This window comes from Mastigoproctus giganteus, chromosome 5, assembly GCF_048544385.1.
Source record: "Mastigoproctus giganteus isolate SK-2022 chromosome 5, ASM4854438v1, whole genome shotgun sequence".
Classification (NCBI taxonomy): domain Eukaryota; kingdom Metazoa; phylum Arthropoda; class Arachnida; order Uropygi; family Thelyphonidae; genus Mastigoproctus; species Mastigoproctus giganteus.
Window position 1 is genome coordinate 198,562,055 of NC_143579.1, and position 25,290 is coordinate 198,587,344.

General features: G+C 36.6%; 1 protein-coding gene across 7 annotated transcripts in view; it reads left to right on the forward strand.

Annotated features, from left to right (window-relative positions):
• The window catches only part of LOC150085990 (protein GUCD1), a 272,649-nt gene that overhangs the window by 84,339 nt on the left and 163,020 nt on the right, over positions 1 to 25,290 (forward strand). For all 7 annotated transcript variants that reach the window (XR_016546950.1, XR_016546949.1, XR_016546948.1 and 4 more), the window contains one exon: positions 13,740 to 13,867. Coding sequence is in view for 3 of the 7 variants with exons in the window: in XM_090373639.1 (XP_090229765.1) it covers positions 13,746 to 13,867 (122 nt within the window). In the remaining 4 variants the exon portion in view is untranslated. The remainder of the gene's footprint in view (positions 1 to 13,739; positions 13,868 to 25,290) is intronic.

A 25,290-nucleotide genomic window follows, 5' to 3' on the forward strand; every position in this document is an offset into this window, starting at 1 on the left:
AATCCACAAAAGCCTTTGCCAGTGTTAGTGACCAACCCACAAATTCCAGTCAATATCTGCGAAATTAAAATCCCCTATTATAGTGACCAACCCACAAATTCCAGTTAATATCTGTGAAATTAAAATCCCCCATTATAAGACACTCTGATTTACTGGCCCACTCTATTTCTCTGTACAGCTGTTTATTATACTCATCAGAGTCATTAGGCGTATAAAAGTAAAGTGCAGACATTATCAACCCACTGCAGGATGGAAGCCTCCTCAACAATTCATGCTGAGGGAAATGGACCATAATCTGCCACGTTGGTCCAGTGCGGGTTGGCAGATCGACCGTATTCAGCAGTCAGGGGCTTGAACCCCGGTCTACTCAAGGAGCGTGTGCTACTGCACTCCCGCTCCTGCCCACTCGGCTACGGACCAAACTGAATCGACACTACATTGTCCAGCCATGTTGACTGGCTGTACTTCCTTGGATTTCATGTGTTTCTTAACCAATAGCATAACTACTCCTTTCCTATTCTGTCTAATCTTTATGTACACATTGTACTCCCCAAATTCCAGTTCTGTATTCCTTATATCTGTGTGACACAAGGTCTCTGATATCTGGACAATATCTGCATTTAATGTTCTGACCAACATCTCAAATTCATCAAATTTATTTACTGAACTCCTATCATTGGTGTACACGCAAGTATACATGCACCTGTTGGGTCCATTAAAGGAGGCAGCAAAGGAAGTAAGCAAACCCTTAGCCATAATTATGAGAGCTTCTTTGGACTCAGGGGAGGTACCCATAGACTGGAAATGTGCAAATGTGACCCCAATTCACAAAGGAGGATCAAAGGCTGAAACAAGTAATTATAGACCTGTGAGCTTAACTTCTGTTCCAGGAAAATTAATGGAGGCACTGGTTAAAGAAGCACTGCAGGATCATTTAGACAGGACTTCAGTTATAGCTCAGACACAGCATGGTTTTGTTAAGGGGAAGTCTTGCCTGACCAACTTGATTGGATACTATGATGCAGTCACAAAAGAACTGGATGTAGGGAATAACTTTGATATTATATACTTGGATCTTAGAAAGGCTTTTGATACTGTTGCACATGGAAGACTGCTACACAAATTGGAGCAGTGTGACATTGGAGGCAAATTGCTGCTATGGATAAAGGGGTGGTTGAGGGGGAGAAAACAGAGAGTGGTAATCAATGGACACTGCTCATCGTGGACTAATGTTATTAGTGGAGTCCCTCAGGGCTCAGTGTTGGGTCCATTATTGTTTTCTGTATTTATAAATGATATTGATGATGGTATATCAAGCTTAATGTCCAAGTTTGCAGACAATACAAAGGTTGGCAGGGTTGTCAAGGACACTACTGACACTATGCTGCTGCAAAAGGATCTGGAAAGGTTGAGCAGATGGGCTGAGAGGTGGCAAATGAAGTTTAACATTGACAAATGTAAAGTACTACATATGGGAAACAGCAACCCCAGAGCAACGTATCAACTCTGTGGTACTACACTGACAGTGGTAGAGAATGAAAGGGACTTGGGGGTGGTTGTGCAGGCAGATATGAAGTTCTCTGAGCAGTGCAGATGGGCTGCAAGAGTAGCTCATGGAGTATTGTCAATGATATACAGGAATTTTTCCAGCAGGGATAAGGAGGTGATTATTCCATTGTATAAGGCAATGGTCAGGCCACACCTAGAGTACTGTATACAGGTCTGGAGGCCTCATTTCAAGAAGGATGTAGAGCTGCTGGAACAAGTACAGAGAAGGACAACAAGATTAGTGAATGGAACAAAGGGGTGCTCTTACGAAGAAAGGCTTAAATTTTGCAAATTACAGTGTCTGGAGACTAGGCACCAGCGAGGTGATCTGATAGAGGTGTATAAAGCCTTGAATGGTTTAAGCATGCTCAATGCTGATGGGATTTTTCCTCTAGCTCAGAAAAATCATCTGAGAGGGCATGAATTCAAATTGAGGAAAGACAGATGTAGGATAGACGTGTGGAAATTTGCCTTTAGCCAGCGGGTAGTTGGTTGGTGGAACAGACTTCCATCCCTTGTGGTGGAGGTTGATAGCCTAAATAAGTTTAAGGCTCAGCTGGACAGGTATTTTGAACGAAAAGAGGGGTGAAGTGGAAGTGGGTTTTTTTTTTTTTTTTTTGGCTGATGCTGCATAAGCTTGCTTTCTTGCATCAAATGCCTCTACTAATGCTAATTCTTAGCTACCCAAATATAGCCTGTGTATTTCCATGTTTCGCAATGACTCCCAGCAGTCTCTGGAATCCCCTGCACCTAACCTAACCTAACCTTGTTTTCCAGGCTGTTGCTCATTCCAATAGAAGCAGTACAAGAATCACTTGCACCTCTGCCAGTGACTACTGTTAATCTATTAGTCCGTGTATCCACCCAAGCTAGCAGTTTTCCGACCCACCAACACTGCCTCAATAGCATCAGCAAATATTCTTGCAATTTTTCTGTTTAAGTGTATCCCATCCTTGTAGAAGCAGTCTCTCCTGTTTACTTCTGCCTGTTACCAAAAGCTTCAGTTTTTCATTACCAGCCATAGTTGCAACAACCAAGACTAATTCTCTCCTTACTATTTTTACCACCTAAATGTTTATCACCTTTAAAAGCCAGTATCTCATTCAGAAAACATTTAAAAAATAGACCTGTTTCATCCACGTTGAATATATCTTTGGGCCCGTAGTCCTCCATAATTTTTTTTCAAAACTGTTTCTTTCCAATGAGATTTGTAACTCTACTTTCATCAGAAATAACTTTTTCGAGTAAGCCATGGCACTTTTTAAATTTGTCCAACCGACCAGAACTTGGTTGAAATGTTTTATGCCCCAGAAAAGATGCATACTCCATGGCTTTTTCTTTTATTATGGCCCTGATATTGGCACGTTTTGGTTTTAAATCAACTTCATCCACTTAAACTGCTTCATCTACATCTTCACAAAGGCATAATTTTGTACACCTCTGACTGGGTCCCATTTCCTAAAACAGTTTGAAAATCAAAACACAGTTTTTCAGAATGGTTAACACACTACTGGCAGGAATACCAAATTTTAAAGCAATTTCTTTCTTCTTTTTTCTTAATGCTCTGATCTATACTATTAAACACTTCAACTTTTTCACACTACGCTCAAAGATTTCCTCTTAGACACTGTAATGTTACTTGTACAGCAGCTAAAACAAAACTCATTTAGGGATCACTTGTATCTACCATGTAAACAGAGACAGGTGAAATTTAGTGAAAGTGTAGATGACTCATTTCTTCGAAACAACTGATGAATTTCCGGAATAAAGGAAAATAACTCTCTCCTAATTCTCTATTAGGGTGCTTACAGTATAAAACAGGTTGACCAGAGGCAATGTCCGCGTCGAGAATATGATTTAATCTTTGCCAATGGCTGCAGACACATAGATAGCAGTTGACCAGCACGGCTTCTCGAAACATAAATTGGTGTAAATACACCATAGAAAACTCTTAAACGAAAAAACTACATTTGTAGTATGAAAGCACATCATTTTATCTGTATATCATATTGTGCTCATCCTTCACAACGAGTTGCAATGTATTGCAACGTTACTTATTTGAGTATTACCTCGAATAAGTAACGCTTCACTAAACGAGAAGACTGTTGTTACTTATTCTCAATGGGCACCACCACCCAGATGGCACTGTTTCAAGGCTTGTTGCCCCTTCATCGCTGGGTGGGCAGGTATCCTGATATTGCAGACATGGATTGTCATGTCTGCAATTGCCAGATATGCCCATGTGCATGATAGATTTGGATACAGAATTCATCACGCCATAATGACAGATTTCCATGTCTATAGTCCAGTGTTAGTGTTGGCATGCCCATGCAGGGTGCAATTTCTTGTGTCGCACAGTGAGAATGAGTACTCATTGCCCAAGGAAGTCTGTATGATCTAATGTCCAATGCATAATGTCCAGTCCATGTGGATATTGGTGTTGCGATTTCCATGTTGTACTGGGTGAGCTGGGCCACTGTGCAACATCACTGGTGTGTTATGACATAAGATACACGATGCTCATCATGAACATTGACCACATGTGGCTTTCCCATGAATAACCTTTGGCTGGTTGTTTTACCGCTGTTGAGCCAGTCGCGGTAGACTCATGACACCACAGAACAAGAGCACTTAACCATGTCGGCTGTTGTTGAGATACTGGCACCTTCATGTCTTTCCCCACAGTCATTCCACATTTGAATCAGAAAGATCTTGATGCCAACCCATTCTTCCTCACAGATACTCAAAAATGTTCTCCACACGTGCAAACTACAATCTTGTATCAGCCATTCCCAAATTTTACCAATCCATTCTTACACAACATGTAATTTGGGTTTAAGTTACTTAAACTTTTTTTTTTTTAATTTATATATTTATTTCATTATAAAAAAAAGTGTACAGTATCTTTTTAATTTTGTGGTGATCTATCATTAATGTTTACTTAGTACCTCTATATAAAGAATAAAATTATTATATACTCTATATATATATATATATATATATATATATAATTTTTATAATTATATTATTGTAATAACTATCATATAACATATTTTTCACTATTTTATATATATAGGCGGGCCTCGATTAACGCGATTAATTCGTCCCACGAGCGCATCGCGCAAAACGGAAACGCATTAATCAAATATCATAACCAATAGGAAAAATTATAATTGGTACTTGACCTTCTGGAATGTCCATAAAGAATTTTAAATAACTTTTAAATAATACCTTTTAAATAACTTTTTAACTGCATGCCATGTAAAAGATAATAAAAATTATAGAATTAAATGTTTATTGTTCAAAATATATAATGGAGAAACTAACTATTTGCTACAGAAATATTTGAACACAGTCGTTTGAACAGTTTTGGCTTTCGTTTTTTCATCATACAATTTCCGATAGCCGACAACAAGCTTCTCTAGGCCCTGGCGAAATAACATGCTTCTTTCGATGTTAGGATCAACATCCATTACCTTTTGTTTAAGGTTCTCTGCGATACGAAAGATTTCGCCTAGTTCTTTTACCGTTATCTCCTTTGAGGTAACATTTTCATCTGGCTCACACTCTTTTTCTTCAGCTTCTTCGTGCGCACGCTGTTGCTCTATTTGAAGGAGATCATTGTCACTTAGCTGTTCTAAATGCGAATTCAGTGATTCTCAAACGTTAGCCGCATCCAAGCCTTTGAAACCAAGTTCATTACCAATATTAGTTATGTCTTCAATAACTTTTTGAACTGCATCTTTGAAGCAAGTAAAATCGTTTGCGCGGGGTAAAAGATGCTTCCAAACTGCTCTCATATTGCTGGCTGTCACTTCTTCCCATGCTGCATGAATGTTTTCAATGGCCAATCGTATGTTATATTTTTTCCAAAATTCTGGTACAGAAATTGCATTATCTCCTGTTATAGTTTCAAGTGCCTGTGCAAAGGTTCTGCGGAGATAGTAAGCCTTGAAAGTTGCAATCGTCCCCTGGTCCATGGGTTGCAATAACGAAGTCGTATTCGCCGGTAAAAAAACAACTTTCACATTTTCATTTAAGTCACCAAGTGCAGAAGGATGTCCAGGTGCATTATCTAAAAGCAACAGAGCTTTAAAAGTAAGATTATTTTTCTTGCAATAGGCTTCAACTGTTGGACAGAAATAAGACGTAAACCAGTCTTCAAATAGGGCTTTGGTCATCCATGCTTTTTTATTTGAACGAAAAATGACTGGAAGAGTGCGATGGCTGTATCCTTTTAAAGCCCTAGGATTTTGTGCACGGTACACAAGCATGGGTTTCAATTTAAAATCACCTTCAGCGTTACCTCCTAATAAAAGTGTTAGTCGATCTTTTGAGACTTTATACCCAGGTTGTGATGCTTCATTTGCAGCCAAATAAGTTTTAGTTGGCATCCGTTTCCAAAATACGCCCGTTTCGTCTACATTAAATATATGCCGATCGTCGTATTCAGCATCCTGAATGATTTTTTGCAATTCTGCAGGAAATTTGGCTGCAGCATCTTCATCAGCACTAGCAGCTTCCCCTGTTACTTTAACATTATGCAGTCGTGCCCGATTTTTTTGAAACGTCCAAACCACCCTGAACTAGCAACAAACATTTCAGTCTCCCCTTGATATTTTGTTTCTTTGAGCTTAGTAAAAAGGTTAATAGCTTTGCTCTGAATATTGTCCTTAGATAATGGAATTTTTTTTTGATTGCAATCTTCTATCCAAATTGATAAAAGACTTTCCATTTCAATCATTATTAGAGTTCTGTTTCTGGTATTTTTTAAGACAAAAGATGATGATGAAACTTTACCTTTCTCTTTATATTCGTTCTTACGGCTCAAGATAGTTCGTACGGTAGACTCACTGTATCCTAGATCTCTTACGATTTTCGCATGGTTTGCACCACGTCCATGTTTTTTAATAACTTCAAGCTTATCAGCTAAAGTAATAACTTTTCGTTTTTTTTATTACAATCACGTTGTTTTTCACTCTTTCTTTTATCCATAATTAACAGGGGTAGAAAATTAGAATTTTTAAATATGTCTGCACGTGACTTTATTAGGTGGAGACAAACAAGTAACACGTCTACTTAGTTGATGGAACACACTGAGGCGGGAAGCGGACAAACGCTTGTTTATTGTCAGTCAGACATTTAGTGCGCGATTCGAATCTTTTTCAACTATCAGAAATAAAAGATCGCGTTAACTGGAAATTTGAATCGCGTAAAGTAAAAAGTGGTATCATTTTTTCCAATCGCGGTAACTGAAAACCGTGTTAATCGAACTCGCGTTAAGCAAGGCCTGCCTATATATATATAGAGAGAGAGAGAGAGAATTGGATCTGACAGGCCGAAAATTGAGTAGGGGTGCCGCAAAACAAAATAAATTACTTAGGGGTGCTGTTATTAAAAAAAAGGCTGAAAATCACATGCTCCTGTACAAGCACTGTGTGTGTGAAAGTAACAAACGGAATGCTTTATTTAGCATTAGTAGAGGCATATGGTGCAAGAAACAAGCTTATACAGCATCAGCAAAAAAAAAAAAAAAAAAAAATTATCATTTCACCTATCCATTCTCTCCAAAGGTTCATCCAGTTCTTCCTTGAATTTATTTAAGCTATCAACTTCCGCAATGACTGATGGAAGTTTGTTCCAGCAATCAACCACCTGCTGTCTGAAGGCAAATTTATGCCCGTCTATTATATAAAAGTCTTTCCTCAATTTGAATTTATGCCCTCTCAGGTGAGTAATCTGAGTGAGAGGAGAATCCCATCAGTATTAAGCTTGCTCTAACCATTCAAGGCCTTATATACCTCAATCAGATTACCACTCAGGTGCCTAGCCTCCAGACACTGCAATTTGCAGAATGTAAGCCTTGTTAAGAGCAACCCTTTTTCCCCCTCACCAATCTCATTGCCCTTCTCTGTACTTGTTCCAGCAGCTCTACATCTTTCCTAAAATGAAGCTTCCATACCTGTATGGAGTACTCACGGTGTGGCCTGACCACTACCTTATACCAGGGGATAATCACTTCTTTATCCCTGCTAGCAAAATTCCTATACCTTATACCAGGGGATAATCACTTCTTTATCCCTGCTAGCAAAATTCCTATATATCATGGACAAGACCCCATGAGCTCCTCTGGCAGCCTATCTGCACTGTTCAGAAAACTTCATATCTGACTGCACAATTCTTTTTCCCAGATCTTTTTCATTCTCCACTACCTTGAGTGTAGTACCACCCAGTTAGTACTTTACTCTGGGTTTACTGCTACCCATATGCAGTACTTTGCATTTTTCAATGTTAAACTTCAGTTACCACCTGTATGCCCATCTGCCCAACTTTTCTAAATCCTGTTGCTGTAGCATACTGTCGTAACTGTCATTAATAATCCTGACAACCTTCGTATCGTCTGCATACTTGGACGAAAATTTACCTTTAGTGCTTCAATTTCTCTTATGGCTTCCTTTCAGTTGTCATAAAATCATTTCATTCCCAGACAATCAAGCACTCCTGGTATTTCAATCCCTAAAAACTTATATGCAAATGTTAATGAAAAGTATTTATTCCGTTCGTCAGCAACCTGTCCAAAATTATTCATAATTGGGCTATTCACTTTTGGGTGGATCAGTGTGGTTCATTTCTTTTTCTATTGTTAAAATAATCAAATACAGTAATTCTTTGATACTTTTTTTTGGATTCTTACCCAAAAACTGCCATAACATATATAACCATCTATAAATTCTGGAGAATTTTTTTCCATTTCAGCTTTAGTGAGCCAAAAATTGGGCAACAATAGTAGATATACAACATCCTGTTCATCTTTTGAAAGCTATATGTTATGAATTGGAAACATAAATTAGTGATGGCAACCTGTACTGAAAAATTTCAAGACAATTCATACATAAATGGATTATTTCAAATGATGTACATATATGCATTATTACAAATTTATTTTAAATATCATCAAAAAATGTAGATCTGCATTCATTCATTCATTCATACATGCATGTATGAGGTGTGGCAATGAAGTTATCGGACTGGTACTATTTGTGTCGTGTTCAATGAGCTTGAAAATAAATGGAAATGATTTGTTGTAGTTTAAACTTTCTCCAACAGATTGTGGCACAGAGATTATCATGTAGGCTGACAGGTTTTAAGTAACGACCAATTTCATTAGTAGCATTAACTTTCCATGTCATGATTTTGGGAGTCCATCCTTCAATCTCTTGAAATGAGGAAAGAGTTGCAAGAGTTCCAGAAATTGTGACAGTGGATCATTGTTTGACCCTCAGAATGATGGCTGAGTTGGATATGAATGAGACATTTCATCAAAATTCTGCATGAAGATTTAGATCTAGATAAATGGCAGTCGACTGCCATTTATCTAGATCTTGTTGAAGTAATATAACTTGATTAATCATCCTACCACCTCGGTTTCATTAGCAAACTTAGAAACCAAACATAAAATACCTATATCATTAATCTCTTCAAAAGTATGTATGTAGAGCTACATTTTTCATGTGTGATCTTTAGAAGGTATGTATGCAGATCTTATATGAGGCATGGCAATAAAAAGAACACAAAGTGAAAAATGGCTTTTATTCAAAGTAATCACTTGATTGAATGCACTTGTTACACCATTCTAAAACTTTCTGAAAAGAATCAGTGAAGGCATCCAAAGAGATGATGTTCAATTTGGCAGTTATGTTTTTCTTTAAGTACTCAGTATCCTGAGGTATAATTTTGATAAGTACAGTTAGTAGCACCAAACTCAGAGCAGTTGCAATAAAAATTGTAATCGTAGTCTGAAGTGAAGTTCTCTGAGCGATGCAGACAAGCTGCTAGAATAATTCAGGAGATTCCATCAGTGACATAAAGTTGCTTTGCTGGCAGCAACAAGGGACGATTATCCTATTGTATAAAGCAGTGATTAGGCCGCATCTTGAATACTGTGTACATATTTGGAAACATTATTTTAGAAAAGACATTTATGTTGGAAAAAGTGCAGAGAAGAGCAACAGTCATTTGGTGACAAAAAATGGCATTATTATCAAGAAAGGGTGAGGTTCTCTAAATTGCATTGTTGTGTCTGGAAACTTAGTACCTGCATGGTGACCAAATTGAGGTGTTTAAAAGGGTTGAGTAAAGTAAATGCTGATGCCATCTGCTTTCTGACACAATACACATGAAAGAGCATAAATTTAAATTGAAAAAGGATGGTTGCAGAACAGCTACATGGAAATTTGCCTTCACCTATTTATACGTAGTGTTTTGGAAGTAATGGCTAATGATGCAAGAAAGCAAGCTTGTCATCAACCAAAAAAAAAAAAAAAAAACACACACACACACTTCACCCATCCTTACCCTCCAAGAATTTGTGTAATTGTTCCTTGAATTTATTCAAACCATCTGCTTCTGCACATCTAAAATGAGGCTTTCAAACCTGTATGCAATATTCAAGATATGACCTAACCATTTTCTTGTACATATGAATATGTATATCATTGTATATAATTGATAAAACTCCATGATTTGTCCTAGCAGCCTGCATGCACTGCTCAGAGAAAACTTCATGTTTTATTGTACACTTGGTATGTTATTTTGGGATTACTGCTACTGAAAAGCATTACCTTATATTTGTCAAATCTGAATTGTCATTTTTCAGCCTATCTGCTTAGTTTTTCTAGGTCTTGTTGAAGTATTCTACCCTGATAACTGTCGTTAACTACCCTTTCCAGCCGTGCATCATTGGAAAACTTAGATATTAAATTTGATAGGCTTATATGACTATCATTAATGAATATTAAAAACATTAAGGGATTAACAACAAACCCTGTGAGACTACACTCATAACATTAGTCCACGGTGAGCAGTAGCCAGCCATTAACATGTTCACTGTCTCTAGTGCATTAAACATATCAAACAGCACCCAAGTGAAGTGCCATGACACATAAGTGGTCATAAGTGCTGTAAAAGTAAAGGCACATGAAATTAACTGCTGCTTAATATCAGCATTGAATTCTTTGCTATTTGTAGAAATACTTGGTTTTTGTTTAACATCTATTGTGCTGCGAAGTCTTGATCCACATTTTTATTTGTTCATTGTTTGTGTTGAATTTATTTTATATACATGAAATAAACTATTTTGAGTTTTTTTTCTGATTTACAGCTCAGCCCAATAGTAAGAGTTTGCTTTTAGTTCTGAATTCCAGACTTTTACTTTTCACCCATTATTTCTCTTTTGGCAAATATTAAAGGAGTTGCTTCTCAACATTCCAAAAATTATGGTACATAGGATGCATTCTTTCAAATATAGGCAACAGCCAAAGTGTTAATAACCACTCTCTGTCCCCTACCACTCAACAATTCCTTTATCCATAGTCACTTGCTCCCAATTCCACACTGCTTCAATTTATATAGCAGTTGTTTGTATAGACCATTATTACAAGCTTTACTGAAATCTAAGTATATGATATCAAAAAAAAATTTTTTTGATATCATAACTTAAGTCAAATTGAAAATGCAAGGTCCTTTTCATATATGAACTTTTCATATAATTTCAAATTGCAGATCAGTGCATATCCCAGAACATCTACACAGTACATACATTATTTAATAGTGCATGGTCTCATTCTGATTCTGTAGTAGACAGGAATAATGAAATTTGCAGAATTACAGTGGGTTTGAAAAAATACGGATACCCACTCAACCATGTTCTTGAAAAAGTTCAAATGGATTGTGAGTTATTCCAGTTAGATCTTGTAAATGGAAATAGACAGGATGGAACTATTTCCCCTGCACATACATTCTCCACTATTCTGAGGAATGTATGTGCAGTGACACAAAGCCTTTTTGGAAGGAAGTAAAGCTGTTTAAAATGAACTACATGCAGGGAGACTTGTCTCAGCAACAACAGAGGTGATTTTGTGGAAAGGGTAAAGGCACTGAGCCCATCCATGAAATTTTAATAGAGCATTAAGGTGTGTGCAGAATTTGTGTGAAAATGGTGCCAAATAATCTCACTGAAAAACAGAACAAAATCAAAAGAACATCTGCCTTGACCTCTATCATGTTGACACCGAGCCAGAATTCCTTCAGCAAGTGATAACAGGTGATGAAACCAGGGGAAAAAAAAAAAAAAAAAACAGTGAAGAATGGCACACCTCGAATTTACCATTCACAAAGAAGGCACAAATGAGTAAATCCAAAATCAAATCTGTGTTCATCTGTTTTTTTTTTATCAGCATAGAGTGATGCATGAAGAGTTCAATTCTCAAGGTAAAACTGTCAACCAATCTTTCCACCAAGATGGCCCTGCACAGTTGTGTAAAAGGGTTTCTGTGCATACGACCTGAAAAGACTAAAAACTGAATTTTGCATCATTACAGCATGCTCTGCCATTGTGCAATATCTATTATGGAGTTTTTGACCTGCAAAAACATTCCAGTGCTCCCACAGCCTCATGGTTCTCAGATCTGTTGCTGTGCAACTTTTTTTTCTTTTTCCAAAGATCAAGAATTGCCTGAAAAGATATCATTTTGGGATGACTGACAATATCCAGAGCATTGTAAGCAATGCACTGAAGGACCTTGCAAAAGAAGGCTTCTAGGAATGGAAGGAGCATTAGAGGCAGTGTGTAGCATTCCAAGGAAGCTAATTTAAAGGACAGAACCATTGGGTGTAGAAAATTTTACAATAAAATTTTTTATGAAATCAGTCTGATTAATTTTGTGACAAACCTCATATATATTTTATTTTATTGTATGGTTTTCTTTTAAAGTTATTTCTAAAGTATGTCAATGGTACCAAGATTTAGTATTAGTGGAAAATGATGAAGAAAGCAAGCTTATACAGAATCAGCAAAAAAAAAAAAAAAAATTCCATGTCAGCTGTCCATCCTTTCTAACAGTTTGTCCAGTTCTTTCTTGAATTTATTCAAACTACCCACCTCTGTAACACCAGGTGGGAGTTTGTTCAAAAAATCAACCACCTGCTAGCTGATGGCAAATTTCCACACACCTACCCTGCAATCATCCTTTCTTAGTATGAATTTATGTCCCCTCATATGTAGTCTAAGCAAGAGGAAGGATTCCATCAGCATTGAGCTTACACGGTCTGTTCAAAGCCTTAAACACCTCAGATCTCACAGGTGCTGCAGTTCCTCTTACCAACCTTGTTCTTCTCTGTATCCATTCCAACAGATCCATGTTCTTCCTAAAATTAGGCCTCCAGACCTCTTTGCAATAATCAAGATGTGGCCTGACTATTGCTTTATACAATGGGATAATCACCTTATCATTCCTGGAATAAATTTTGGTATATAATACAAAACCCCATGAACTGTCCTGGCTGCCTGTTTGTACTACTGAGAGAACTTCATATTTGACTGCACAGTTACCCCCCCGGTCTTTTTCATTCTCCACTAATCCTGAGTGTGATACTACACAGTTTGTACATTACTCTGGGATTACTGCTCCCTATAAGAAATACCTTACATTTGTCAATATTAAACTTCAATTGCCACTTCTCAGTTCATCTACCTAATTTGTTTAGATCTTGTTGCAGTAGCATATCATGATTACTGTGATTTAATCACTGTGCCAACTTTCTTATTATATTCAAACTTAGACATTAAGCCTGATATTCCTTCATTAATATCATTATCATTGGTCTGTAATATGCTTATCCCTGACCAAATAAATAAATAAATATCATTATATTTACTTATAAATAAATATCATTATCATTGGTTTATAATAAGTTTATTCCTGACATAAGCTTTTTTTCCCAATAAATTGCATGTTTATTTCACATTTTTTCACAGGTATATAATTAACAGAGCTGATTGTAGTGATATAATGAAAGCCTAATATGCATGCCTTGTTAATATTCTGATTTGCATACTGAGTACATGAACATGTAATTCCAGATTTTTAGGAGACTTAATTTTTGCATTATATCATTACCACAGAAAGAGCCAGTTTGCCTGTAATTTCTGTAAGATGTAAATAATAATAATAAAAAAAAGTCTCACTCCTCACATTAGCAATGAGATGACATTTTGTGTATTTCAAGTGAGTGTAATGAATGTGAACACTTTCACTGCACTCATTTGTTAATCTGTGTATATAATTTCACTTTGTATCCAAATAGTTTTTATCATGGAAGAAAATCTATCTTTTTTTTCTCCCTCTCTATAGATATAAATGGGACTGAAAGGTGATGTTAGTGCTAAATATGAGCCTAATACAATGGAGATTCCATTGGTTCATGTGCAACAGAAATTCAGCTGGGACTGTGGAGTATCAGCTGTTATGATGGTACTCAGGTAGGCAAGTGGTTGCTAAGAAATCTTTTCAGAAGTTTATGCTATTATGGATAAGAAATAATGCTACTATTTCTCATCCACGAATAGTTTGTCAAAAATTTGTGTGTGAATACTCTGTATTGTTTTTATTTTATCCAAAACAGAAACATTACCTTAGTTCTTGAGTCCATGTGGTACTTTATTGATTAAATATTTGACAAGCAAAGTTTATCCCCCCTGCCCACCAGTTGCTTGGTTGAAATTAAAAATGCAAAAACCAATTTTAGCAATTAATTTTAGTAGCCTTAATTTAACTAAGTGAAGATTTTGCTGCTAAATTTTATATTAGGATTTGTTCAAGAAAGATTTGGTCTAGTATTAGTATTGGCAAAATGAGATAAGGAAACAAAGTGTATGCATTATCAATCAAAGAAATAAAATAATAATTATAATAAATAAATTTATTAATAAATTAATAAATAAATAATTATAATAAATAAATTTTATAATAATTATAATAAATAGTAGAATAGAATAGAATAATACATTCTATTCTATTCTACTTTAATTAAATATATAAATAGAATGTACTACATACATTCTATTTGTCCATTCCTTCTAATAATACTGGCCATCAATTTTTTTTTTTTTTTTTTTTTTTACTTCTGGAGTAAATTCTAAAGGAAATTGATCTGCCGATTCCAAAAATACCAAAATTGTGTATCTATCTCATCTCCATCAAAAGAGATACTGAAATTTTAGTAACTTAATGAACAACCAATTTCAAATATTATACAATAATGCATATGGTATCTTAAAAATGAATCATTCATTTTAAAATACTTTAATTAAACATATAAATAGAATGTACTACATACATTCTATTTCCATGGAAATGTTTGCTAACCAGAGTTTTTCCTTTCTTATAGTCCATTTTGCTCTCTCTATTAAGAAATCAGAAGTAATCTCCCATCACAGCACTATCTTAGCAATCTTAGTATCACATTACCGTCATGGGTATGTCTTGATGAAAGCATTACACTTGCATATCACTTAAATCTCCCAAATTTTAATTAAAAAAAAACTGAGGTAGGAATAAAGAAAATGAATTCTCAAAGACATTTTGTAGCCTCCAACTTTATAACAATGCAGTAAAGTTGGCACCTGAGAGTCATAATTATCTTCTTTCCTTCTTCCTAGAAATTCATGTACAACTGCTTTAAATGATTATCAACTGCTAGTTCATTATCCTGTAGCTTTGAGAAGTTTGAGGCCCAATAAAAATTTCCTCTTTCAGTTTTGCATTTAGCATTAGTAGAGGCATATGATGCAAGGAAAGCAAGCTTATGCACTATTAGCCCAAAAAAAAAAAGAAAACAAAAACCTCCCATTTGTTCCAAATGCCTGTCCAGCTTAGCCTTAAATTTATTTAGGCTATCAACTTCTACAACAAAAGACGGAAGTCTTTCCACCAACCAACCACCTGTTGGCTAAAGGCAAATTTCTGCACTTCTATTCTACAACTGTCTTTCCTCAATTTGAATCTGTGCCCTCTCAGGTTCTTAACCTGAGCAAGAGGAAGAATCCCATCAGTATTCAGCTTGCTCAATCCATTCAAGGCCTTATACACCTTAATCAGATCACCTCGCAGGTGCCTACTATCCAGGCTCTGCAATTTGCAGAACATAACCCTTTCTTCGTAAGAGCACCCTCTAACCAATCTTGTTGATCTTCTTTGTACTCGTTCTAGCAACTCTACATCGCTCCTAAAATGAGACCACCAGACCTGTACACAGTACTGTAGGCGTGGCCCTGTATAACGGAATAATCACATCCCTGTTCCTGCTAGAAAAAATTCCTATATATCGACAAGACTCCATGACCTGCCCTGGCAGCCCTTCTGCACTGCTCAGCAAACTTCATATTCGACGGCACAATTACCCCAAGTCTTTTTCACTTTCTACTTCCCTAAGTGTAGTACCATACAGTTGGTAGGTTTCTCTTCGGTTATTAAAACCCATATGCAGCACTTTGCATTTGTCAATGTTAAACTTCAGTTGCCACTTCTCAGCCCATTTGCCCAACTTATCTAGATCCAGTTGTAGTAGCATATTGTCTTTACTGTCGTTAACAACCCTGCCAACGTTTGTATCATCTCCAGACTTGGACATTAAACCTGATATACGTTCATCAATATCATTGATAAATACTGAAAACAACAATGGGCCCAACACCGAACCCTGGGGAACTTCACTAATAACATTTGTCCACGCAGAGCAGTGTCCATTGATTACCACTCTCTGTCGTCTCCCACTCAACCATCCCTTTATCCATTGTAGCAACTTATCCTTAATGCCATACTTCTCCAATTTGTACAGCAGTCTTCCATATGCAACAGTATCAAAAGCTTTATTGAAATCTAAGTATGATATCAGAATTATTTTTAGTATTCAGTTCCTTTGTGACCACATCCAATCAAATTGATCAGATAAGACCTCCCTTTAACAAACCCATGCTGTGTCTTAACTATTACTGCAGTCTTGTCTAGATGATCTTGCAATGCTTCTTTAACCAGTGATTCTATTATTTTCCCCAGAATACAAGTTAAACTAACAGGTCTATAGTTACTTGTGTCACCTTTTGAACCCCCCCCCTTTGTGAATTGGTAATACACTTTCACACATCCAGTCCATGGGGACCAAGGAAGCTCTCATAATTATGGCTAAGGGTTTGCTTACTTCCTTTGCTGCCTCCTTTAATATAACTGGATAGATCCCGTCCACCCCAGGTGCCTTTTTTGTGTTTAACTTCAACAATTTCTCCTCCACTTTGCTCTCAGTTATTACAAAATCACTTAGCTCCCTGCTAGGGTTTGGCACTCCCCTCATTGAATAACTCCTCATGTGTGAATAGATGCAAAATACTCATTCAGTTTATCAGCTACCTGAGCATAATCATCAATAGTCAACCCATCTATGTTAAGTCTTCCAATCTGATTCATCCCTTTCCTTCTAGAGTTCACATAAGTAAAGAACTCTTTGCTGTTTTTCTTTGCATCCTTTGCCAAGGATTTCTCGTAATCTGCCTTTGCCTGTCTAACCTCCTTTGTGACTTGATTACAGACTAATTTATATCTGCCATAGGCTTCTGTGTCACCTGATAATTTATATGCATCCCATACATTTTTCTTCTCTGCCATGAGCCTCATTAATTCATCTGACATCCATTTAGGCCTAAATCTTGAACAGTATTTCTTAGTTGGAATGAAAAGCCTAGTAGCCTCCAAAATTAAGTCTCTGAAAGCTTCCCATTTAGAGTTCAACATTGGTAACATCATCAGTTAATCCCACTACGAAAGCAATAGTAAAAAGTAAAGTGCAGCCATTATCAACCCACTGCAGGATGGAAGCCTCCTCAAAGCAATAGTGCTTCCCTTTAGCCGTGATGGTAGTTACAGCTATAAGTAATTCCCACATCAGTACGTTGTGATCACTGTCACACAGTGTTTTCTTTATATGCAAATTCTCAATGCATGAATAATCACTGCTGATAATCAGATCGAGTATTACTCCCACCTGGTTGCCTCTTGAACATGTTGCTGTAGAGTCATCCAATAAATCCACAAAAGTCTTGCTAGTGTGTGAGTGACCAACCCACAAGTTCCAGTCAATATCTGGAAAGTTAAAATCCCCCATTATAAGACGTTCTGATATACTGTCCCACTCTATTTCTCTGCTAATTTCTCATTATACTCATCAGATTCATTAGGCTTATAACACACACACCTACTCTCATTTTTCCTTTCCCAGTGCTTATTTCACACCAAACATACTCAACATTCCATTGTCCACCAACATCAATTGGATTCACTTCCTTAGATTTTATGTGTTTCTTAACTAACAGCATAACCCCTCCTCCCTTCCTGTCCTGTCTATCCTTTCTGTACACATTGTACTCCCCAAATTCCAATTCTGCACTGCTTATGTCTGTGTGACACCATGTCTCTGATATCCCAACAGTATCTGCCTTTGATGTCTTGACTAGCACTTCAAGCTCATAAAATTTATTAACTATACTCCTAGCATTGGTGTACATGCAGTATACATGCGGTGCCTTCGTGGGAAGGAGCAGCAGTGCATAGCACACACTTCTTGATTAGACCGGGGTTCGTGCCCGTCACCACCAAATACGGAGGATGCAGAAAGGTCAGGGAATGACCACCACATATCCCGGAGCAATATGGCCTTAGTTGCTAATGCTCCTAAAAAACCAAATAACAAGTATACATGCATCTGTTTCTACTCTTAGTTACACAGCCCATGTATTTATTTGTTCCACTATGACTTCCAGCAGTCCTGGAAATCTCCATTGCCTTGCTTTCCAGGGTGCTGCTCATTCTAATAGAAGCAGTGCAAGAATCACTTTTGCCTCTGCCTGCAGCCACTGTTAACCGTTTAGTCTCTGTATTCTCCCCAAGCTAGCAGTTTTCTCACCCACCTAACAGTGCCTCAATAGCATCAGCAAATATTCTTGCACCCTTTCTGTTTAAGTGTTCCCCATCTCTGTAGAAGCAGTCTCTCCTGTCAACAAGCTCAGATCAGGCTGAAAAAAAATTCTACCCCTTGAGCCTTGCACAATCTCTCCAGAGCCGAATTGATTGACAAGGCTCTCATCATATACTCCTTCCTATTGTGTCTCGGTAGAATTGCAGACACTTTCACGTTCAAGCGTAACTCGCGACTTTTTTTTCAATATTGACCTGTACTCGTTGAGTAAATCTGCAGATCTCTTACTCTTAATGTCATTAGGTCTGACGTGTACAACAATATCACCTTTTGTGCCCTTAAAAGATATCTGCTCTACAACGTTATCAGCTTTTGCCCCTGGTAGATATACCCTTTGTTACATTGGAAAACACTTCTGTAAGTTGTTGTTACTATTATTATTAAATATATATATATATATAATAATTATTATTATTATTAGTAGTAGTAATAGTGGCACATGATGCATGACGCAAGCTTATAAAGCATCAGCCAGAAAAAAAAGAAAAGAAAAAAAAGAAACCTCCCACATCACCTCTCCAATAACTTGCCTAGTTCTTCCTTGAATTTATTCAAACTGCCCATTTCGCAACACTTGATGAAAGTTTCTTCCAATGATCAACCATCCACTAGCTGAAGGCAAACCTCTCTGCACATCCTGCAGCCATCTTTCCTCAATTTAAATTCATGCTCCTCATGTCTTTTCCAAGCAAATGGAAGAATGCCATCAGCATTGAACTTGTTCAAGGTGCTTTGATTTTCAAAACTGAACCCTGTCTTGGTAAGACCACCCTTTCATTCCCTTTACCAATCTCATTGCCCTTCTCTGCACCTGTCCCACTGGTCTACATTCTTCCTAAAATACCAGGGAGAAGTACTATAAAATATTACTTCTCCCTGTTAAAAATTCATCCCTCTTTTCCCACTGCTGCATAGTGTATAAAGTATAATGATATTCTGTTGCATTACTCTCCCACAAACATAGAAAACAACAGTATTTTGTGAGACCTCCCTCTAGACCAGTAAGTAATCCAGTTACCTCACCACACACATTCCTGGTAGTCACGGTACCTTGTTTCACTCAAGATCTTTGACATGCTTTCATATGTTTCTTTCAAGCCAACAGTATGAAGTAGAGGAACTGATGGGATTGCATTTCCAGTAAATTGCTTGTAAACTTAATTTTGAGGCATCAATAAATATAAGCTAATCATTATGATCATTGTCAATCCCCGCGTCAGAAGACCACTAATATTTTTACAGAAACACATACCATCTTCCACAATGAAATATTTTGAAAACACTTTGTGAATTATAATTTTCTGGTTGATGGTCCAAACCTCTGAAAGTAGACAGTCCAGCAAAGTTTGCAAGACTTGAATTCTAGCTATGTCCATCACTGATTCCCCTATCTTATTATTTTGGATGATCTGGTATTGGCAGGCCTTCATCATATGGAACAAGGCCTATTTCAGATGATACATTAAGATATTTGATGCTATGCTTGCTTTTTCTGAACATCCCTGATATTTTTGTCATGTAGAAATACCATTAATCAGCATAGTTGTGCAGTTCTTATCACAAATAGGAAAAGTAAAAGGCATTCTTTTAATTTTCCCAGTTAACCACAACTTCAGATTTTTGGTGCAGGTAATACAGCATGTGTGTGGAACCTGAGCTTTATCCTGATCACCAATCTTGCAACAAAGTACAGAGAATATGCATGTTTAGTAATGCTGTAGATTTTCTTCTGATATTACCTGGCCTTGGTGCATTGCATTGTAGCCTTAGTTGCTAATGTGCCAAAAAATCCAAACAAACAAACAGGCTGTAGATTTTCTTCTGAGTGTTTGTTGTAAACCATTCATTTTAACAGAACAGTGCTAAGCAAAACACAGAAGAAAAAAAACAACATGCTGTAGATAGGGAGGTAAACTGTGTATTGCTCACACTAAAACTTCTTTCCGTTACTGAGAGGTAGGAGGCAGACAGGCAAGGTTGAACATGTTAACCTTCCCTGACATTACTGCCATCTATGAGCACATGCAAACTATACACAATATCAGATGGATAATTTGAATATTAATTATTGAGGAACCATATTAGATGGTTTCTTGATAATTAAATTCTTTGTATGTTTTTCTTTTTTAATTGGTTGCTTCTGTTACTGACATTTGCTACCCAATTAAATTGTCTGTTGACAAGATCACTTGTAGACAAGTTGTTATAAAATTTGATTTTTTATAAAAATGAAAAGAATGTATGTATTTAAATTAGAAGCAGTGAGCATAGTTTAATTTAACCTAAATTTAACCTTCCTTAACAGGCAGATAGATACTTTGATTTGTTTCAAAAGATTTGGTTAAATTTACCTAAATTTGAAAATTTTTGGTTTATTAAAGCTAGGGTCATTTGCTGCTATGTTTTAGATCCTTTATATAGTCTTGGTTATTTACTATAAATAAAACAAGTTGTTTGAGGTAGTATGATTTCTTCTTGACATTACTAATTATACACAACTGTTTTCCATTCAGTCATATGCAATGGTTTCATTACATCCAGTTAGGTTAGGGAAACTTGTTAAAACAAGCAGTTAACAGACTGCATTTGATATAGGAAATGGACAGTTTTCTTGTCAGTATTCAAACTCCATTTCTACTCATTCTAGAGGCCTTTTGCAGTTTGCAGATACTAAATACTAAGCTAGAGGCCTCACTGCAATTTGCAGTGAGGCCTCTAGCCTAGTATTTAGTATTTTTTTAACTGTCCATTAGGAAAATTTAGGAATGAGAAGGCTGCATGCAGTCATGAAATTGGTGCTCAACCAAGCTGAAAGCGATACTGCCATATAATCATACTGCTTCGACTACTTCCAAGACTGCAAGTGACAGACTGAGATCAGCTGCATTGTAATATTTATTTACTGAACATTTACAAATGAAACAAATGTTGGTAGGATGGTTAATGATAGTAATCAAGGTAAGCTACTTCAACAGGATCTAGAAAAATTTGGCAGATGTCTTGAGAAATGGCAGCTGAAGTTTAACATTGACAAATGAGAAGTACTGCATATGGGTAGCAATAATCCTAGATTCTTACCAACTCTGTGGTACTATACTAATGATAGTGGAAAATGAAAAGACCTGGGTATAATTGTGCCCAGGCTGAGGACAGGCTGCCAGGACAGCTCATACTGTTTTGTCAATGATATTCAGGAATCTTGCTAGCAGGGATAAGGTGGTGATTCTTCCATTATACTAGGCAATGGTTAGGCTGCATCTTGAATACCACATACAGATCTGGAGGCCTCATTTTAGGCAGGATTTAGATCTGCTGGAACAGGTGCAGAGAAAGGCAAAGTCAAATTGGTGAAGGGAACAAAAGGATGGTCTTACCAAGTAAGGCTTCAGTCCTGCAAATTGCAGCTTCTAAAGACTAGGCACCTGCAAAGTGATCTGATTGAGGTATTTATAGCTTTGAATGGATTGAGCAAGCTCAGTGCTAATGGCCTTCTTCCTCTTGCTCAGACTATATATGATAGATGATATAAATTCAAATTGAGGAAGGATGGTTGCAGGATAGATTTGTGGATGCTTGCCTTCAGCCAGCAGGTGATTGATTGTTGAAACAATCTTTCCTCTGCTGTTGTGGTGGTGGGTAGTTTAAATAAATTCAAGGAAGAACTAGACAAATTATTGGAGGGGATAGACAGATGATGTCGGGATTTTTAAATTTTTTTTTGGCTGATTCTTTATAAGCTTGCTTTCTTGCATCATTTGCTAATACTAACACTAATTTGGTGATGAAAAGTCTTAATTCAGAGATATTTTTAATAAAATTGATGAAGCAACAGCATAAAATTTGACACTGTTTAAAAAAAAAAAAAAAAAAAAAAAAACGGTTTGTTTTGTGAACATCATATGGTTTAAATATCTGTATTGGTTTATATCATTAATATGACATGCAGTTTGATTTACATAAAACCTTTTGTACCTCCCAACTAATCTTTTACTCTTCTTAGCAACCTTTCAAGTGATCTGTTCTTCATAAAATGGAGTTTCCACACCTGTATTCTGTATTCCAGATGTCGATTACAGAATCCAGTTTCCTAACCATTACTTTATGCATGGGATACTCACCTCTTTGTTTCTACTAGAAAAGTTCCTATATTGTCAATAAAACCTTATGAGCTGTTCTAGCTTGTCTGAAGTAGAAGACACTTCCTTCTTTATCCAGAACCAACTCCAAATAATTTCATATATAGTTACTCCCAGAGACCGTACAATTACTCCCAGGCCTTTTTTCATTGTCAGCTATCTTGAGTTTATTGCTATCCAAATAGTATTCTGGGATTATTAGCCCAATTAAACAATGCAGTCCCCTAGCACTTTCATCAGCGTTAAATGTCAAGTATCATTTTTCATCCCATCCAAACATTTATATAGATCTTTTCGAGCCCGTGACCACCAAATACGGAGGATGCGGAAAGGTCAGGGAATGACCACCGCATATCCCCGGAGCAATATGGCCTTAGTTGCTAATGCTCCTAAAAAAAAAAAAAAAAAAAAAAATATATATATATATATATATATAGAGAGAGAGAGATAGATCTTGTTGTTGAAGTAGCCTACCCTAATTAATATCATTAACCACCTACCCATCTTTGTATCATCATCAAACTTATATTAAACTAAAAACATCTATATCAGTACTATTAATAAATATTAAAAACATTTTGAGGGCTGAAAACTTCCCATAACATTTAATGTTTAAAGAACAGTTGCCATTTATATCTATTCTCTTTCTGCTGTCATGTAACTATTGCTTTATCCACTGTAGTGTCTTACCACTACTGCCACACTGTTTCATTTTATGCAAATGTCGTAAATTGTTCTTTTCAAAATTATTCTTTGCATTCATGTCCTTTGTAATAGCCTCACAATAGCTAATCAGATTGGTCAGTCATTTTATTCTATTAAGAAATCTATGCTGCATTTGCCTTATAGCTTATCCAGATTACTTGCATTACTAACTCCATAATTTTTCCTGGTATAGAAATCCAACTCATAGATTCCATCAGTCAAGGTTTTTTTTTACTTTCACCTGCAAAAATTTCTCTTCTAGCTTCCCTACAGTTATCATTAAATTATTTTAACTCCCAGTCAGTATTAGCAATGGCCACGTGGTGCAAGGAAGCCTATGGCTTATGCTGCCATAGGCTTAGGCTTCCTTGGCAGCCTATGGCAGCAAATAAAATAAATAAAATAACAAAAAATAAATTTAAAAAAATAAAAATAAAATAAATAAAATAACAAAAAATAAATTTAAAAAAATAAAAATAAAAATAAAATAAAATAACAAAAAAAAAAAAAAAAAGAATAAAAATAAAATAATAATAAGAGAAAAGGAAATAGACAATCTATGCGTTTCCCTCCTCCCATAGGTAATTATCAAGCCGACCTTTGAATTTCCCCAAACTGTCAGCCTGTACCACCCATGTAGGTAACTTATTCCAGTAATTTATAACTCACTGGCTAAAATAAAATTTCCTGCAATACAGTCTAAACATCTATCCCCGTAACTTGAAATTATCGCCCCCTAGTTCTAGAATCATTTATAACTGAAAATTTTGTCCTCATTCATTTTACTTATGCCTCTCATAGCCTTAAACCCCTCAATCAAGTCTCCTCTAAGATGCCTAGTTTCCAAGCTCTGCAACCCACATATTCAAAGTCGTTCCTCATATGGATGCCCTTTTGCTGATCTCACCAGGTGAGTTATCCGTCTTTGGACCCTTTCAAGAAGTACAATATCTTTCTTTATCTCCTGTCTCCATACGAATGCAATATTCCAAGTGTGGTCTAACAATAGCCTTATATAATGGGATTATGACGTCCTTATCTCTACTATAAAATATTCAATAAATCATCGATAGGACACCATGGACTTTCCTTGCAACCTGTCTACAATGCTCAGAGAACTTCATGTCTGACTATCGTAACACCCAAGTCCCTTTCCTCCACTACCGGCTTTTGTTCAACTCCACCAAGTGTATAAGTTATTTTGGGGTTACTGTTACCCAGGTACAATACCTTACACTTTGCTGGATTAAAGCATAGCTGCTATTTTTCTGACCACCCTGAAGTCTATCTAGGTCACTTTGAAGAAGCTCTGCTTGGCAGTGATCATTAACTACTCTATTAATGTTTTCATCATCTGAAAATTTAGACATCACGCTCTCTATCCCTTCATAGATGTAATTTATGAAAATCAAAAACAACAGTGGTCCTAATACTGATCCTTGGGGAACCCCACTTCTTTCATCAAATCCCAATCTGAGGAATAACCATTTATCACAACCTATCTCCTGCCCTGAAGCCGTCCAGCTATCCACCTAAGGATTTACCCTGTGATTCCAACCTGTTCCAACTTATAAAGTAACCGCTCATGTGGGACTGAGTGAAATGCTTCTGAGACCAAATAAACAATGTCAAAATTATTCCCTAAGTCCTGCTCTTGAGTGACCCTATCAAAATAGCTAATCAGATTAGTTAAACATGATTTTCCCTTTATAAAATCATGCTGAGTATTCTTCAGAATTCCATTTCTATCTAAATGAACCTGAATTCCACCCTTGAGCATTGTCTCCATGATTTTTCGTACTACTGAAGTTAGACTAACTGGCCGGTAATTTCCCACTTCACTCTTAGAACCCCCCCCTTATGTATTGAAGATACATTGGCACTTTTCCAGTCCAATGGAATCACTTCTGAGTCCAGTGATGCCCTCATAATTAGCCTCAATGGTTCAATGCACTCACGTGCCGCCTCCCTTAAGTTTATAGGGTATATGCCATCAATCCCAGGAACCTTACAGGCCTGTAGGCCCGAAAGTTTTTTT